At 39.0% G+C, this 19,292-nt stretch overlaps 2 protein-coding genes across 5 annotated transcripts in view; both read right to left on the bottom strand.

Annotated features, from left to right (window-relative positions):
- Positions 1 to 12,075, bottom strand: part of LOC134227534 (heat shock factor protein) — a 39,686-nt gene extending 27,611 nt beyond the window's left edge. For 2 of the 4 annotated variants that reach the window (XM_062709096.1, XM_062709098.1), the window contains exon 1: positions 11,837 to 12,075. In XM_062709096.1, the coding sequence (XP_062565080.1) occupies positions 11,837 to 11,941 (105 nt within the window). In that variant the 5' untranslated portion in view covers positions 11,942 to 12,075. The remainder of the gene's footprint in view (positions 1 to 11,836) is intronic. The other 2 variants (XM_062709095.1, XM_062709097.1) reach the window with 2 other exon arrangements.
- LOC134227547 (zinc finger protein 423 homolog) overlaps positions 1 to 17,327 on the bottom strand; it is a 270,345-nt gene extending 253,018 nt beyond the window's left edge. Inside the window, exons 1-2 of the mRNA XM_062709120.1 lie at positions 16,965 to 17,327; positions 16,155 to 16,481 (exon numbers count right to left, since the gene is read on the bottom strand). The gene's annotated coding sequence lies outside the window, so the exon portion shown is untranslated. The remainder of the gene's footprint in view (positions 1 to 16,154; positions 16,482 to 16,964) is intronic.
- Between the last annotated feature and the right edge of the window lie 1,965 nt (positions 17,328 to 19,292).

Here is a 19,292-nt window from a genome sequence, read left to right as displayed (position 1 = left end):
TTCAAAGCCGTCCAAAAAGTGGTCCAAGTTGTTTTCAACCAGTTTGCACTTGTTGCCTTTATTACAATTATAAATTTTTACAACTGATTAAGCTCACCAAACTGACTTAGGTATGTTTTTTGTATGGCTTGAAGCCGTCTATCTTCAAGAATGCTATGTTCAAAACCATTCATGAATTCACATGCAGGCTGCAGATTCTTTGTTGAATGCCATTCAGATTAAAGTTTGTATTTTTTTATTGTATTCACAAATGTATTCGAGCATCAGAAGTAAAGATTGGAGTATGGAAAAAATTGATGAAAAAAACCAACAGCTTAAATATTTGTTTAAAGTAGTGTAGTTGTTTAGTATTATATAAGAGGTTAGATCTTCGGCAGATACTGTAACAATTGAATTGACGGAGCTTTATCATATTCTGAGATTTCCCCGCAAAAGAATCATCGGACTGGTAATGACTCCAAAGATGGCGGTAAGGAAAAGCTACGAGTGAGCTCGGCATATAGAATAAGATCTCGAGAACCAAGGAAAACATCAGGAAAAATGCACAAGAGAAAGAAAAAAATTGACAAGCTTTGTGCATATTCTTTTGGATTTTCGGGATGAAGAAATATTAAATTTTTGAACTTTTAAAAACACTTTAAAAAAGAAACAAAATGAACCTTTGCTTATCTCCGTCACTACACATCTAGTTCGGAATTGTTAATACGATTTTAAAGTTACTCGAGAAGCGCCATGTTGAGTAAATTTATGGGTGAACCAAGTATAGATGAGGTATCAACAAATTGCATAGAGTTCACTAGAATCCCGATCTTTCGGATTACGGCATTACTCTGCTTAAACATTAACAATTTTCTAATTAATATTTCAATCAGCAGTTTCCGAATGATTTCAAAAAAGTGTACGCAAGATACAGCTCTTTGAAACACGAGCATGGTTTTGGAAAAGCAATTGATGGCTTTGCTAGCAGCTGGAAAAAGCCGCAGCTTCCATTCACGTCAAAGTACCATATCTTGAATTATCATGTTTTGGCTTATATATCAAACATGCTTTTTCTAGTCTGTTGATTAGAACTTTGACGAGATTTGGCAGCAAAGATCGGCTATTATTCTACACGAACTCTGGTCTTACTTCTCTCCATTATGAACATAAACACTAAATTAAAATTAATTTTTACCTTTCATTCTATTAAACATTGAAAGCAACACTTATACTAAACCCGAGCAAGTTAGCCATACAAAAACATACTTAAGTCAGTTTGATAAGATAAGTCAGTTGCAAATATTTATAGTTCTAATAACGGCAACGCGTGCTTAGGCAGGGCCATCTTTGGCATTATGCAAGAGAATGGTGTATGGCGGTGATGGTTGAAACAAGAGCTCACCCAGCTCTACGGCGAACCAAGTACCCAGAAGGTAGCTAAAGCTGGAAGGGTACGATGGGCAGGGCATATTTCAAGAATGCCGAAAGCAACCCTGCAAAGCTGGTGGTTACTTCCGACTGGCAGGTTCATGAAGAATTGAAGGACATCTATCTAGGTGGATAATCAGGGTTTTTGGTGATATTTTTGGATTCTTATATGGATTCTTTTGAAATTTCTTAACTAAAAACTTCAAATCAAGATTTTTCGAGATTCCTCATAGAGATTTTTAAAAAAATTAGTACAGAGGTGCAGAATTACCACAGAAATCGAGCCCTGTACTTGGTTTTGATGGACATTTTTATTTTATAATAACGGTCTACCGGGGCACCGTGACCACCCACTGCTTTAGAAAAGTGTATCACTTTTCTCGTACAGAATGCTTGATAGACAGATAGCCTCACTCATAGGGGAAATTTTCCACCAGATTGGTCCCGCGTGTTTTAAATGGGCCAGAATTTTGTTTTTTCTAGCTGAAATTCCGTCACTCCCGCACCTTTGGAATTATACGTCATGTCCACAGAACTCGTGGACATGAATCCCGAGGTATAAGTTTGCCTTAAAGTGCGCGTAGGTTGGGTCGAAGTGCTGCGTTTCTCGCTAACATAACACCGGGCTTGCATTGTGTGAGAAAATTGATAGATTGTGCTTCATTAGCGCGCCTCGGTTTGGTCGAAGAAGAGCGATCCTCAGTACGCAGAAGCCACCGGCTGTTAGTTTTTCACTTCGTCGCGTGACCAGAAAGGTAGAACAGCTTTTAAATTTCTTAGTGCGCGATAGGACGCGTTTATATAAAACGCAGAACGGTCTAGAAATCACGTAATTTTTGTGCTGTTTTGTACTTTGAGTAGTTCGAATCATGAAATGCGCGATAGGACGTGTATGTTAAAAACACAGAATGGTCTTGTAATTACGGATTAAAAATTCTACTCTGTGCGGTTAGTGATTAAATTAATAATTTATTTTTATTTATAATTTAATTAATGCGCGATAATCAAACTACACCTTATACACAGCATGTCGTTTACCAAAACTAACCTCGCTACACGTCCTACCCCATATATCCAAAATCCCATCAGTGATCTCTCGTGGATGTGCAGATGACTCGTCGGCTTCCTTCAAAGCGAGTATCACGTCAACATTTTCCTACCCATTCCTTAATTGACCTGCATTTTGACACGCCCGGCGCCTGTATTACTTCATATTGGGTCACCAGTTGTCAATCCCAAACATACCTGTTGGTTCTCTGCGTAATTACAGCTGACCTGGCAATAACATAGTAGCAACCGTGGACGGTCAATCATGCTCAGAGAACGATGGATTTAATCATCCTGAACGCGTCAGTTTGTCTTCCGACTCAAAAGTCAAAAGAAACATTGTTTAATTTAAAATTAAAAATAGATGGAAAACGATGGGCACGTAAATCCAAAATTCCGGCCCCATTTGAAATGCACGGGGACCGAGGACTAGGACCCAAGGAGAGAGAGATAAAGAGAGGAGAGAGAGAGAGAAAGAGAGGAGAAAGAGAGAAAGAGAGGAGAGAGAGAGAAAGAGAGGAGAGAGAGAGAGAAAGAGAGGAGAGAGAGAACGAGAGGAGAGAGAGAGAAAGAGAGGAGAGAGGAAGAGAAAGAGAGGAGAGAGGGAGAAAGAGAAAAAGAGAGGAGACAGAGAGAAAGAGAGGAGAGAGAGAGAAAGAGAGGAGAGAGAGAGAAAGAGAAGAGAGAAAGAGAGGAGAGAGAGAGAGGAGAGAGAGAGAAAGAGAGGAGAGAGAGAGAAAGAGAGGAGAGAGAAAGTGAGGAGAGAGAGAGAAAAAGAGGAGAGAGAGAGAAAAAGAGGAGAGAGAGAGAGAAAGAGGGGAGAGAGAGAGAAAGAGAGGAGAGAGAGAAAGTCCATACTCTGCTAAAAAAAGAGAATGGAACTACACACACGGAGAAAACCAGCATAGTTTGAAACAACCGAGACAACCAAAAATGTTGTGGGTGTTGTTTGTGATAACATAGACAGGAAAAACATACTCATTCGTATTGCTTTTTTTTGCTGTTCCTCACATTTTCAAATGTACTTCAATTCGATTCGCACGCATTTTTTTTTTAATATTTTGAAGTAAACCCAAAGTGGATTGACTTAGCGTGAATTTAGAATAATTTGTATTAAGAGGTAAGGATGCATTATAATAAAGTTATACCGTTATACTGTCTCTAATGCGTTTCTTGTTAAGCTCAGGAACAAATTGCCGTCAAGTCAAAGAAATTGGTTTGGATAGCATGGATAGCATACAACATCTCTTGAGACCATGCAGAAAAAAATATCAGCAACCGGAGACGGAGTACCCATCAGGGTTGTAAATATTCGGCAGCACTGGATTAAGGTGATGTTTTTTTATATCATTTTTTTATTTTCTTCCTGCTTTGAAATCAACCTCACATTCCCGGAGAGGCAGAAAAGTAAACAACAGAACTCACATCACCCACAGCGCCGCGAAGATGAAATTTACCACAGCAAAATGTAAAAAACCCAGCAAATTGAAAAAATTCACCACGCGTTTAAATTGGCCACTCACAGTCATACGGTGAGGCGCGAACTGTCAGAGCGACTTGTGAGTGGCTGAATGCGAAATTGAATAGTCGGTGTTGGAAATGACTTTTCGGCTGCACCCAGTCGCACTCACCACGGCGGCGATGAAGGCGACAGCAGATTTTACTGAGATCCATGTTTTTCACTGCATTGACTGTGAAATATTTCTACCCTGGTACCCATCATGGAAACCTTATAAAAGTGCTCCGATATAGGTTGTGAATACGAGAAAATTGTATTCACGTGCTTTATTTCTCATTTTTTGTTAAGAAAATTATTTTGAGCTTTTTAGTGGAATTGTCTTCACTTGTCATAAGACGAGTTTGTACAATCCCATTGAATTCCTCCACTTAATTGTATCTTAATTGTACTTAATTGTTATCTTGTAAATTTAAACAAAATTTTTTCATAGAACAAGTGTTGCTTTTTATTTTTCCTTTTTATTTGCATTGAAAACATTTTCAATCAAAATGGGATTGAAAACAATCATTTTACGAATTGAGGTGATGTCTGTTTGTGTGTATGTATGTGTGTGTGTGTATGTGTACACAATTTTGTAGACACACTTTTAGGAACTTAGCATTGACCGAATTACAGTCAAATTTCACTCGATGGGCTAACTTTAGATGGGCTGCGATTTAGTTGGGCGCCCGTTAGTTGGGCTGTAGCCCACTTAAAACGAAGGTGGACGTCAAATTATGACATCAACGGCAGTTTTTTTTTTCTTTTTCGCAGTTGGCAGCTCTGAATTTCTATTGTATTCGCTGATTTGACAGATGAAATCTCAGCCCAACTAACGAAAGTCTTTCACTAGATGGGCTACAAGTTTAGCCCAACGAGCGAAAGTTGACTGTACTCGCATCAAGTTCCATTCGACTGAGAATCCTGTCCTATTGTTTGCTATTGAAAATTGGCCAGATTGGACTATGGGATCAGAAGTTATGGCCAAAATACAATCCCCAGTGGCGTCGCGTAACCTCACTTTTTACCTGTGCACTGATTCAAAAAATGAAATTTTGTTATTTCTACAGCCCAAATGGAAAATAAAATTATCAGAGTCGTTTAAACTCATCAAAATCTAGTTATTCTATACATTTTTTTCATGAAAATTCCTTAAATTTAAGTCCAGTGCACAGGTAGATTGAGGTTAGGGAAACGCCACTGACCATCCCATTTAATTCCACCACTTGATTGTACCTTGACAGATACGTATTTCGACCTCAACAGTAAGGTCGTCTTCAGTGTCTGTACTTGTCCTTCAAGGTACAATCAAGTGATGGAATTAAATGGGATGGTGCAAACTCGTCTTATGACAAGTACTTTTTTTTTGCTTTAAACAACCATAATCGTTAGTTTTTCCACGAATGTCAAACGAACAAACCAACAATATGGTTGATTCAAACATATGTTTTGTTGCATTCACCCCAAAACTGGCAAAATATTCTCAAAAATTTTGTTTGTTTCAACCAATCGACTAGGTTAATTCATGTTGAAGCTTTGTTTGTGCATAATTCAACCTAGAATTTTGGTTGAAATAAAACTAAGTAAAGTTTTGGTGATGATGATGATGGTCCCGCCACATACCCCTACAAAGGTTTGAGCTAGACGAGTTATCTTTTAGATAATTAATTAAGATCAATTTAATCAGATTGGTTGTTTCTACTATACATTTTTCTCCGTGAATCACGAGTTTCATCAGCTGTTAGGAGAACCGTACACACTTAATCGACAATTTTTTGCTCTGTAAATCAAATTGACGAACAAGACCGTAAAAGATTGTTTTAACTGACATCTCGTTAATAAACAAGACACTTCTTTATCCTACTGAGATTCGGCAATCATTTTTGCCACAGTTTTCGGCATTTTTGAAATTAACTGAATTTCGGCAAACCCATCTGTCAAAAAAATAAACATTTTTCGCGCGCTGTATTACTTGCAACTCACAGATATAAGATTACATATTATGTAATCACAGCAAAGGTGTGCAGAATGACGGCAATTGCCTTCTGTGCTAAGGAGCCAAACTTGACATCGTTAGGATACCATCCAGGAATCAGGGATACGAAGCGGCGGAGTAGGTGCAACTTGGGTGCAACAAACCAGAAACAACCATTTTTGAATCCCAATGTTACATCGCGAAGCAATGCACGGTTGTATGTTCATGGGAACGGTCCCGTGGTGTGTTGTGCAGAGAGTTTCTAATGAAGAGTCATGTTGACCTTACCTATACGTGTTTGCATTTTGAACTTATTTAGCAATAAGAGAAGTATAGCACCGAAAATAAATTTTCTATTACATATTTATAAATATATTTTGAATTGATATTTTAAAACATGAAACAAAAAATAATAATATGCTGAATTTCGGCAAAGCATTTTGCCGATCGATTCGGTAATGTATTACCGAGCAGAACGGCAATTTTTGACAGATGAGTGTTTTTATATGATTTACGACCAGTCGGCAATTTGAACTTTCACCGAGATTTCTACCGAGATCTCAGCTGTTGGATTCTCGGCAATTTATTTTGCCGGCCTCAGCGAAAAAAATTAACTGTGTATAGGTATGTGCCGCACTGAGAACACTCTACACGCTTGATGAATGTTCTGCTGCACGTGAATCGAACGTGTTTTGTCACTGTGCTTTTTCACAGTTGAAACACGTTATATGAATAAGAAAACATCCCCATAAAAAATTTGACAGCTCCGAAATTTCACGATCACCCGATGAAATCGGGTGCCTTCCAAATCGACCTATTTTTTCACCGACGACGTCGATTGTCGTAGGCTACAAATTTTCGTCGCCAGATTTATTGTATGATTAAGTCGCGAGTAATCGGTGCCTATTTCATCTGTTAAATAATCGATTGATTGTGTATTTGTTGCTTATTTTGATCGTCTGATTATTGAATAGACGAAATCGGGTCCCTGTGTTTATGAACATAGAGTAAAGCAAAGTGAGTATTTGATATTTAATTAAGTGAATAAGACCTTATTCGAAATATTTTTAGGTTGTTGCACATTCCGGAACATCCCGGTGATCGAGTAGTATGCGGTTAATAAAGGTAAGTGATTATTTTGATAGATTTTAACATATGTTAGAATGACTGATTCCCAGAGGTAGTGAATATGTTTTAATGCAATCTCTTAATTCTCATTTTTCACTAAACAACGAATAGCTTGGTAACAATTTGAAACCAAGAAGAGAGACCCGTGCAAACATTTCGTGATCTTGCTTTAAAAATCATGAAGTTTTAATGTTCGTAAATTCGGCCTCATACACCTCAGAACAAAGTTCTGCCGGAATTTGGCCCCCTTGTATTTTAAACCGCGACCTTTTTTATTTTCCGAAAAACTCGTGTATACATATAGAAATAAGATCCGCGTACCAAACTTCCGAGGCATGACCTTATCCAGGATTCAGAGTCTAACTGTAGTTACTTCCTCAACAAATTATGTGTTCTAAGATTTTCCGTGATTTGATTGAATGGAACAAATACCGCCAGATATCTTCACAATTACTATTATTTCTTACAGAATCGTGAAGCTCGAGACATCCCCGCTCGATTACAAAGTGTCTGGTTTTATTAGAATGATCGGACGTGCCACCCGATTCGATGAACAGATTAAACCCCATATTTCGTCGGATTCCATGATTTTCAACACCGATTAATTTTTAGATTTAGTCTGATTTGCCAAATGATAAAAATAAACAAACCGATTAAACACCCAACTCCGTCTGATTTTATTATTTTCCACATAAATCAATCTACAGATTTAGTCTGACCTGCTCCATGATTATATGTATTAAACCGATTAAACACCCTATATCATCTGATTTCATTATTTTGCAACCCGATCAATCTATAGACTTAATTTGATTCACTCCATGATGAAATTTAATAATTCGATTGATCACGCTATTTCGTCTGTATTCATTATTTTCCACACCGATCAATCTACAGATTTGGTCTGGTTCGCTCAATAATAAAATTCAATAAATCGATTAATCACTCTATTTCGTCTGGTTTCATCACACATTATTTTAAAGGAAATTGACCTATTATTCATTCGACTTAGTAGATATTAGTCTACCGATTTCGTTTAACGTCGCGTCGGATGGCTCCCCTGTAAAAATCCCATAAGGCTCGGTGAAACAATCTATAAATTCGTCGGGACTATCATCGGTCGATCGTACCGACGAAAACCGATTTAGTCTGGGGGAAAGTCGGGAGGATTTTTTATGGGGATGTTAGATTGGTACATTGTTTTCAACCGAATCGATGTATAAGAAAATAGCAATATAGTGCCAGTGAGGAATTTAATGTTGTCGCACAACGCACAACCAAATTATTCAGATTGAAAAAAAAACTATACTACATATAGATAATGTTGTTTTCAACGCAATAGGGCCGTTATACAACGTAAGAGGTAAGTTTAAGATTCAATTTTTTTATAACTTTTTTCAAGCATTATCTTATTTGCAGATTATGAACAAGTGCCTACACCGGAATTCCAATCAGTACTTATATCAAGGAAAAATGCATGGTCAGGGACGGGAACGGTTGACATTTCTTTTTATCATTCATTCTGCCACGCAGTCACAGAAAAACAAAACCACGGCAGCCGCAGCAGCAGCCACGACCAAGCAGACGACTGTCAGCACATGATTTTATTATTTTCTCTCCCCATAATTAATAGTGCTGTCCAATGAGAGCTTGAAGTAGCTCGAAGTTTCTCCCTGTCCTGCTCATGCCCTTTTGTTGATAAAAAAAACGAGCAGGACGGGAACAACTACTACAACTACGAGAGCTACTTCGAGCTGCTCATTGGACAGCACTAATGTTTCTGTACGCTCATTTCACGACGTACATATGACTGTTTGTTCGCGCTGCGCACGAACCGAAACAAAAAAATCTCATGCAAATGCTGACCGCACCGACGGCTCGACTATCACGCAGCAGCAAAAAAACAGTTTGCCTCATCGACAAAAAAATGTCACAATGAGGCGTACATTTTTTTTGGAAAACCGTTTCGGTTTGTGCGGGGCGTGAAATTTGACCGGATAAAATGTAAACATTCGCATAATCACAGTGTTTTACTGTACATTTCCCAACACTGTGCATGGTCATCCTGGTGTTTGAAGTTCAATGATAAAACACGATATCTTTTCAGATATCTACAGGTGTAATTTGCGCCAATCGAACCGTCAAAAAAGAGCAGCCAATCGAGCAAGAGACCTTCGAAGACCAAGAAACTTCGGCTCAAATATTGAAAACGGCTTAATTCGGCATAATTCCATTTATGAATGAATTAATTTTGAATGCATTTTGCATTCATTTGAATAATATATGCAAATCAATGATAGATTATGAAATGCAATTGTTTTGTTTATTGGATTATATTGTCTATCCGGAATAAATTTATACCGCTTTTTATACCGAAGTTGGATTTTTCTCCAGATACAGGCAACTTTCCCAACTTCGGAAGTAGTGCGCTGAATTCGCCTAAAGATGCGCTAATGGCCCGTTTACATATGTGCTAGTTCTAGCGGACAATGCACTATCCGACAATACTAGCACGAAATTAGCATAATGTAAACGCTTATTAGCGAGGACAATTCCTGTTTACATTGTGCTAATATCGCGCTAGTATTGTCGCTACTCTTATGGCCCGTTTACATATGAGCCAGTTCTAGCTTTTTTTTTTAATCTTTATTAAAGTGATTTTTAAATTAAACCCAGATTAATCCACCTAGCGGTGATAGTGCCTTTGGGAACGTCCACAAATTACGTAACGCTCAGAGGGGGGAGGGGGGTTGAGCAAAGTGTGACGGTCCATACAAAAATTTCAGATGTTTTATACAAAAAGTGTGACATAGGGGGAAGGAGGGGTTGAAAATGCCCAATTTTTGCGTTACGTAATTAATGGATCTTCCCTTTCTCGTTTTTTGCGAGTGAGTAATTTATTAGGAAACAATGGGACATGATTCTGCGTCGAATGTTGCGAGCAAATCGGCCGAGAGTAAGTGCCTAAATAGAGAGTAAGAAATTTTCTTGTAAAAACTGGCCATAACTCCGAAGCCCATAGTCCGTTGGGCCGTTTTTTGATACGAAACAATGGGACAAGATTCCGCGTCGAATGCAACTTGATGCGAGCAAATCTGTTGAGGATAAAAGCCTAAGAAATGAAATGGTTAAAGATAAGTGCCTGAAAAATCAGTGAGATTATTTAGCGCACACACATACGGGCCTCCTATAAAAAGTTCGTTTTTGGAGCGAACATATAGCCTTCAAGTATACTTTGTATACGAGAAAGGCAAAAAGAATTTTGGTCATAACTTCTAAGCCCATAGTCCGATCAGGCCAATAATGGGACAGGATTCTACATCGAATGCAACTTGTTGCGAGCAAATCGGTTGAGAATAAGTGCCCAAAAAGTGAGCTAGACTTTTTAATGTGCTTTTTTATGAAAAAAAAGTATTTTGGCCATAACTTCTAAGCCCATAGTTCGATCGAGTCAATTTTTAATAGGAAACAATGGGATAGGATTCTGCATCGAATGCAACTTGTTGCGAGCAAATCGGTTAAGGATAATGGCCCGTTTACATATGAGCTAGTTCTAGCGGACAATGCACTGTCCGACAATACTAGCGCGATATTAGCACAATGTAAACAGGAATTGTCCTCGCTAATAAGCGTTTACATTATGCTAATTTCGTGCTAGTATTGTCGGATAGTGCATTGTCCGCTAGAACTAGCTCATATGTAAACGGGCCATAAGTGCCCAAAAAGTGAGCTAGACTTTTTGCGCGCGCACACACACACAGACATCACTCCAATTCGTCAAGCTGAGTTGATCGGTATTGGCCCGTTTACATATGAGCTAGTTCTAGCGGACAATGCATTGTCCGACAATACTAGCACGATATTAGCATCATGTAAACAGGAATTGTCCTTGCTAATAAGCGTTTATGGCCCGTTTACATATGAGCTAGTTCTAGCGGACAATGCACTATCCGACAATACTAGCGCGATATTAGCCCAATGTAAACAGGAATTGTCGGATTTCGGATTGTCTAATTTCGTGCTAGTATTGTCGGATAGTAGATTGTCCGCTAGAACTAGCTCATATGTAAACGGGCCATATATAACACTATGGGTCCCCGGGCCTCCCATAAAAAGTTCGTTTTTGGAGCGAACATATAGCCTTTACGTATACTTTGTATACGAGAAAGGCAAAAATAAAGTTCATCACTAAGCTAGTTCTAGCGTACAATGCACTATCCGACAATACTAGCACGAAGTTAGCATGATGTAAACGCTTATTAGCGAGGACAATTCCTGGTTATGGCCCGTTTACATATTTGCTAGTTCTAGCGCACAATGCACTATCCGACAATACTAGCGCGAAATTAGCATAATGTAAACGCTTATTAGTTAAGACAATTCCTGTTTACATTGGGCTAATATCGAGCTAGTATTGTCGGATAGTGCATTGTCCGCTAGAACTAGCGCATATGTAAACGGGCCATTAATTACATACACTCTGGAACAGACATCACCTCGGTTCGTCGAACTGAGGTATATAACACCACAATCACACTATAGGTCTCCGGGCCTTCCATCAAAAGTTGTTTTTTGGAGTAATCCTATAAACTTTCGGTACAACTTTGTTGTACGAAAAAGGCAAAAATTGTATAAAAATTATTGCTACTGGGAAAATTCAAACATGGGAGGGGGGCATGAAAACCCAGAAAAATTGCTTACGTAATTAGTGTACGGCCCCTTAATCAAGTTCGCACTGGAAACGACGGCCATTTTTATCTCGAACCAACCAAATTTCTTACCGTGCTCCAGGAAATCAAATCGTTCGTTTCAGGATCCTCCACCAGTCTCCAAAGCTTCGCCAGGAACGCTGGAACGCCGGCCCCTGTTTCGGCAAATGTATGCATCACTATTTATCGAACGATTTCAGATGGAAATTATCTAAAATTTCACTGCTGCTTCGCGATTATTTTTTTTTAGACAGTTTGACGGACGATGACGACGGAGAAAAACAAAACATGAAATCCTCACACACACACACACACACACACACATGACTGACTGACTGCATCCAATGTTTTGGATTTTATAGGTTCGTACGAGAAGAGAGCACACACGTGTGCGTGAAGAGTCGGTATGGTCCTTTTCATGAGACGTTTAAAAACAGCTGATTTTACCGTCAATTGACAGTGCAGTCTCGGCAGTGTCACATGAAAAGCCCTATATATATGGGCCTTTTCATGAGACGTTTAAAAACAGCTGATTTTACCGTCAATTGACAGTTTTTCTATGAAAGTGACAGTTTCGGATTGCGGGCCTGTTTAGCGGTTGTAAACAAGAGCAGTCTCGGCAGTGTCACATGAAAAGGCGTATACACTACCAAAAATCCACACATGCATATCCAGCTTTCCACGCTCGGTAATGGCGGCTTTTCGGTGTGTAAAAATCAATCGGTCACTGTACTTTTTGACACTAGCTGGAGGAAAACTCACTGGCGAAAAGGCCTTTTTTCCCTTCCCCTCATCCAGGAACACCGCAGTGAGCTTTTGCTAGTTTTTCCCTTCCCCTCATCCAGCTAGTGTCAAACAGTACAGTGACCGATTGATTTTTACACAGCGACAAGCCGAGCGTGGAAAGCTGGATATTTTTTGGCAAAAATTCATACACGTAAAAAATTTAATGTACACAGGAAAAAATTCCATTGTAACAATTACTATTGTCGGCGTAGCACCAACTTAGAATTCGGAAGTCCGGACTTCCGAACCGAACTTTTTTCCGAAGTTTTATCTGTCAAACTAATGGATGCGTTGTTTAGCGCATCTTTAGGGGAATCCAGCGCACTACTTCCGAAGTTGGAAAAGTTGCCTGTATCTGGAGAAAAATCCAACTTCGGTATAAAAAGCGGTATAAATTTATTCCGGATACACAATATTTTGTAGACTACGCCATGTTTTTAAAACAACCACAAATTTTCAGTTAAATTAACCATGCATTCGGACAAATTCACCACTGATTCAGTTCATGTAACAACATTCCACCACAGACAAACAGACGTAACAGCTTGAAGATTTTTCTTAAAAATCCATCGCTCAACTCATCCACTGAGGAAAATGGACGTATGGTTTTCAATCAAACGCCTTATGAAAATTTGCCACAAGGAATCGGTATGAATTTCAACATGTTGCCTTATGACAAGGGGCACGACACAAGACAATTCTCAAAAAAATTCCCATACTTTTCATCGGATTTTTTGAAATATTTTTTCCGAACGTTACTTTCAGTGTCTTAGATGAAAATAGCTTAAAATAACTCAAATTGGGCTATCTTTCCTGCGTTTAGAAATGCTTAGAAACGGATATTTTAGGATATTTCCGCGTGTAGCACTGTCAAGATGCTGTCAGAATGACAAACAAAGAGGAAATAATATCGTTGGTTTTCTTTTGATACTGTTCTATACAATAACCTCTTTAACATTTTTTGCCAAACTTAAAATACATAATAATTGGTACCGATGTGCCCAAGGATGTCTTTTATTCGCATAGCTGTGCAAAAGAAAATAAATGCATCATCCGTACCGATGTTTTCACATCTGCGGCATTTGAAGAAATTCACCATGATGAACTTGGCCAACGGTACAGAAACTGGAACAAGAACGGAAGAGTTTGCGTCCCCCGCGGGTGTTTCAGTCCAGTACTGTTGGCTGGGTTCACGAAAGATTCTTGTTTGTTTTGGTCTATCTCTTTTGTATCATTTCATGCGTTGTCATAATCAGCTGTTTTTCTAATTTCTCGTGAAAAGGCCTTTTGCCAAAATTGACAAAAATTTGGAAAGGATATAAAAGATTAGAAACAGATATCAAAGAATAGACGATGATAATGCACGCTTAGATGAATTTGATAGGATATTTGAAATAATATTTAGTCAAGGGGCACGACACTTCCGCTTTTATGGAAAAAATCACCAAAAAACCTATCAAACTAAATATTATTTCAAATATCCTATCAAATTCATCTAAGCGTGCATTATCATCGTCTATTCTTTGATATCTGTTTCTAATCTTTTATATCCTTTCCAAGTTTTTGTCAATTTTGGCAAAAGGCCTTTTCACGAGAAATTAGAAAAACAGCTGATTATGACAACGCATGAAATGATACAAAAGAGATAGACCAAAACAAACAAGAATCTTTCGTGAACCCAGCCAACAGTACTGGACTGAAACACCCGCGGGGGCGCACACTCTTCCGTCCTTGTACCAGCTTCTGTACCGTTGGCCACGTTCATCATGGTGAATTTCTTCAAATGCCGCAGATGTGAAAACATCGGTACGGATGATGCATTTATTTTCTTTTGCACAGCTATGCGAATAAAAGACATCCTTGGGCACATCGGTACCAATTATTATGTATTTTAAGTTTGGCAAAAAATGTTAAAGAGGTTATTGTATAGAACAGTATCAAAAGAAAACCAACGATATTATTTCCTCTTTGTTTGTCATTCTGACAGCATCTTGACAGTGCTACACGCGGAAATATCCTAAAATATCCGTTTCTAAGCATTTCTAAACGCAGGAAAGATAGCCCAATTTGAGTTATTTTAAGCTATTTTCATCTAAGACACTGAAAGTAACGTTCGGAAAAAATATTTCAAAAAATCCGATGAAAAGTATGGGAATTTTTTTGAGAATTGTCTTGTGTCGTGCCCCTTGGGTTTTTTGGTGATTTTTTCCATAAAAGCGGAAGTGTCGTGCCCTTGGATTCTACTGATTCCAAACACGACCCGTGACCGAATGCTAACATTATTTTTGAAGCCACCATCCGCAGGAACCTTTTAGGACTAGATAGAATCAAAAATTCTCCTGGGTTTGGGTAGCATGAAGGTTACTGATCGAGAAGGTGCACTGCAGTTTTACTTCAAAGGAACTGTATGCAATGGGGTCGCAATCGACAGGCGGCTACGAAAAATGAAGAACCCAATGATCAAACCGAAGGCATGAAGAACGACGAATCTGACGGTGAAGCCACGTGAAGCTGAAAGTCAACTTATTTTTGACAAAAGTCTTGGCTATGATTTGCCAGACAGGTAATCAACATCGTCAAAAGTAATCGTGCAAGTAATCAACATCGTCAAAAGTTCGTTTTCTTGCAACAATCCTGCTCCAAATCGAACAATGTATCGCTAGTCAAGTTGAAAACCGAAATGGGGGACTAGCGAAGTTGGATTTTTCTCGCAATTCGTACGTTAAACCTAACTTCGCTAGTAGTGCGCTAGTCTAATTAGGCCCTAATTAGACTAGCGCGCCACTAGCGAAGTAAGGTTTAACATACGGATTGCGAGAAAAATCCAACTTCGCTAGTCCCATATTCCGGTTTTCAACTTAATCGAGTATATTGATCCTGAATTGAAAAAACACATTAATAAAGCAAAAAAAAAAAAAAAAAAAAATGATCCTGAATTTCTGTGTTTCGCATTCGAAGGGAAGAAGAAGATCATATAAGATAAATCTACCATCACAAAATTAATCATAAAGGGCCAGAAGAATCTGGGAAGAATTTTGTATGAGCGCTACAAACTATCTCCAGCTTTCTTACATTATAATGTGCGGTACGATACCATTCAGTGGAGCATGTCAGCCCAGCATATTGCTTGTATTTGTCGCCGGTACAGATGCTGTTATGCGATGAGCGTTCTATATTGCCTAAACCTCAAATTGAAACAACTCCATTAGCGAAATTGGTAATGCCTAAAATGTAGGCCAGAAAATTACAAACGAAAGAGAGGAATTCGCTTAACGGTAATTACAAACGAAAGAAATTACAAACGAAAGAGAGGAATTTGCTGAATGACACATTGAACGATAAGGCTGGAGAGGTAGAATTTGCGGATAAGTAAGTCTACGAAGAAAAAAATCTTGAAATGCAAGGCTTCTGAAGATAGAGATTCAAGCGATGACGAGGTATTAGCGTCCAAAGCAAAACGAGGTCATCGGCATGGTTGGCGAAGCGCAGCTATGGACAGAGCGAAGGGAAAGGATGTTTTGTTGTACTGCACACCGTTTGAATAAATATTATAATAAAAAATACAGCTATTCATATTGTATGTCAAATATCTATAATTACCTACCTTAGCTTTGCCTGAAAACCGTTTGTGATACCACAACGGCGAGATTTCGACATCGTCTTTTGTTGAATCATTCGAGGGTGCCTTGGAGCAGTAGATTCCAATTTAGCACGAAACATCTTCTCCACTACTATCAAGCACTACTATGTAGGTAGTACAAATATCGTGACACACATTCCGTTTTTAGGCTTCCCCTCCCACTCACGATTCAAAATGCACTGATTGGACTTCCCATTAAGGACATTAAGCATGAGTTGGCTAAATCTTGCTCCGTCCGGTATATTTTAACCCGATCTCACTTACAGACACATTTCACTGGATCTATCGAAACTGCAAGATATTTGCAAATCAACTTACTTCGATGGGGGATATGAAGAGGGGGTTTGAGCCAAAAGGCTCTCGACTCTGAACCAGGTATACCCTTTTGTTTTTGACCCCTGCTATAAAACTTTATCTATAGATTACTGTATCACTTCTCAAGCACATATTTTCCAGGTAAACTTCATCGTGCCTTACTGCCCACACTTTTCACACTCCATGAATTTCTTTTCTGGAGATATTTCTTATCTTAGCTGCTAAATGCATTAGAAGCAGCGGTTCTATCGGAAGATAAACATGAAAATTAATTTCCACTTACGATTTCACCAGACACCTTCCACTGAAAACCGACCGGTTCGCGGATGAAATACTCCGCAACGAATTCATTTTTAGGACGCAAAATTATTTTCCACGAAAACCCATCACTTATCAAATATTCAACCATCGATCGATGCAAAAATTCACTAGTGAAATCAAATTTTGCGGAATAATTACTGGAGCACTACATATCAAACACTCTCCGTCCATTCCGTCTTCCGCAGTGTTACTGGTTGTCACGTCTCAACGGTTCCACAGCACTCAGAGCCGCCAGCCAGCGCCAGCAGCAGTTCTTCAAATAAACCGCGCCACATACACACACCGTTCTGCACATAATAAACTAAATCCGAGGTGGTGCTGGGACGCAGGTTCACTAGAGTTGAAGCGCAAGTGGAAGGAGGCTGAAAAAACTTCCTTCCGACCGGAACGGAACCGTACGTCTTTTGTTACGAGTCGCGATCACGAACAAGACTTTTCGATTATTTTCGCCACCGGCAAGTACGAAGTTCGATCACGTTCGATATATAATTTATTGATAATAAACAAGGGGGTAAGCCTGTCATCCACGAACAAATCAAGCCTACCTAAGATGTATTATCCGGGCCACGCCGCTTGGGAAAGGCGGGCCGCCCTGGGCCACCCCGCTTGGCAAGTGTAACGTTTTTCGAACTGGAATCTTCTATGATATTGGTACACTACTGCTGACTAACGAAAAAAATGTGGGATTGTTTATTTACATTTGTTTCATACTACATGCAGAGGAGGCGCAATGCATCGCATATTACCCCTGTAATAAACACTAAAATAAAACACTTTTCCGACACAATTCACGACAATTCGGTCACTAATTTTTAAAACGAGGCAACGATTTCACCTGCGACATGTTTTTTTTTCTCGCGAATACTAACGTCTGGCGCATTGGTGGAAAAATAACAACAAGGTTCAAACGCTTCAATCAAACGTTTGTTTTTTTTATTCTCAGTCACTCACTAGTGCCTAACGAATGCCTCACGACTCACATTTTGTTTGCTGGGTTATTTTACACAGGTGTGCGTAAAAAAAATATGGTCCCCAACATAAAATGAGGGAGAAAAACATGTTTCATCAAACCCCCTCGGTGGGGGCCGATTGCATTTGCCATTTTAATAATCCTCAGTGGCGTCACGTAACCTCACTTTTGACGTAAACTACGTCTAAGGTGCCCGCCAGAGTAGACGCGACGTGCGATGCGACGCGACGCGACTCACGTAAAAGAATAGTACTGTCCAATGAGAGCTTGAAGTAGCTCGAAGTTTCTCCCTGTCCTGCTCATGCCCGTTTGTTGACAAAAAAGAATGAGCAGGACGGGAACAACTTCGAGCTGCTCATTGGACAGCACTAATAACAATCATTATCAACAGGCTGTCAAATTGCACTGTCGCGTCGCGTCGCATCATGCATCTTCTATGCAGCGCGTTCCAATCCTTGGTAATTGCCTTCTTGTAGGGTATTATCAATTGTTGAACTGGGGTGTATGAATGGGTTGGCCCAGCTGCTAGACAGTGGGATCCCTACTCCCTTACAGAGTGGGAGATTCTGCTAAAGCTGTGTAGTAGGTAGTGTCGGTGGGATAGTTCCTTCTCTTCTATATAAAGCGGAATAATTGGTTCAGTGTGCTATAATTGGTTTTACGTAGTTTACGTCGAGCGGTCGTGTCTTGTATACAACCCCAAATTTTTACCTGTGCACTGACCCAAAAAATGAAAATTTTGATATTTTGACAGCCCAAATGGAAAATAAAATTATCAGAGTCGTTTAAACTAATCAAAAACTAATTATTCTATGCATTTACACACACCAATTCTATAAATTTAAATCCAGTGCACAGGTAGATTGAGGTTAGGGAAACGCCACTGATAATCCTTTAAAATTTTTAGCTAATTTGGATGTACAGTAGCCGTTCGATAACTGCAAAATGTTCACTTTTCAGTTAACGAATGCCGTTCGATAACTACAACGGACGTCAGATGCAATAAAAGTGCATCTAAATGTGCAGTGCAATGCAGCTGTCATTTAGTCTGACATCAGTTTGAAGTTTATCGGTCCAAACTGTTGCAACTATCGAATTGCAGTTAAAAAGCACTGCAGTTAAATGACTTGCAGTTATCGAAAGTCTACTGTAATTTGAGTGAGCACGCGCGGTTTGCAGTTTATATGAAAATTACTATGAAAACAGTAACTTTTATGGAAAACCGCTCCCCAACGTTTCTCTTTGATCCAAAAACATACACGTAAAAAATAACCTTATATGTTATGGCAAAAAACCATTCGAAAATACTTATACTCTTTATTATGCCACCTAATGAATGATCCCATATCAAAAAGCTAATAACATTCATAAGTTAATGAAAAGTATAAGTTTCGGAATGTATGTGACTAATGCGATGTATAAGTTTTTTCTTATACATATCATTAAGCGCCTACTGGCAAAAAAGTATTAGAAATCTTAATAATATATAACATTAA

The sequence above is a fragment of the Armigeres subalbatus genome, chromosome 3 (genome assembly GCF_024139115.2).
Source record: "Armigeres subalbatus isolate Guangzhou_Male chromosome 3, GZ_Asu_2, whole genome shotgun sequence".
In the NCBI taxonomy this organism is placed as follows: domain Eukaryota; kingdom Metazoa; phylum Arthropoda; class Insecta; order Diptera; family Culicidae; genus Armigeres; species Armigeres subalbatus.
The sequence above is the reverse complement of the archived record's forward strand: the minus strand, read 5'-3'. Positions and strand labels throughout refer to the sequence as shown.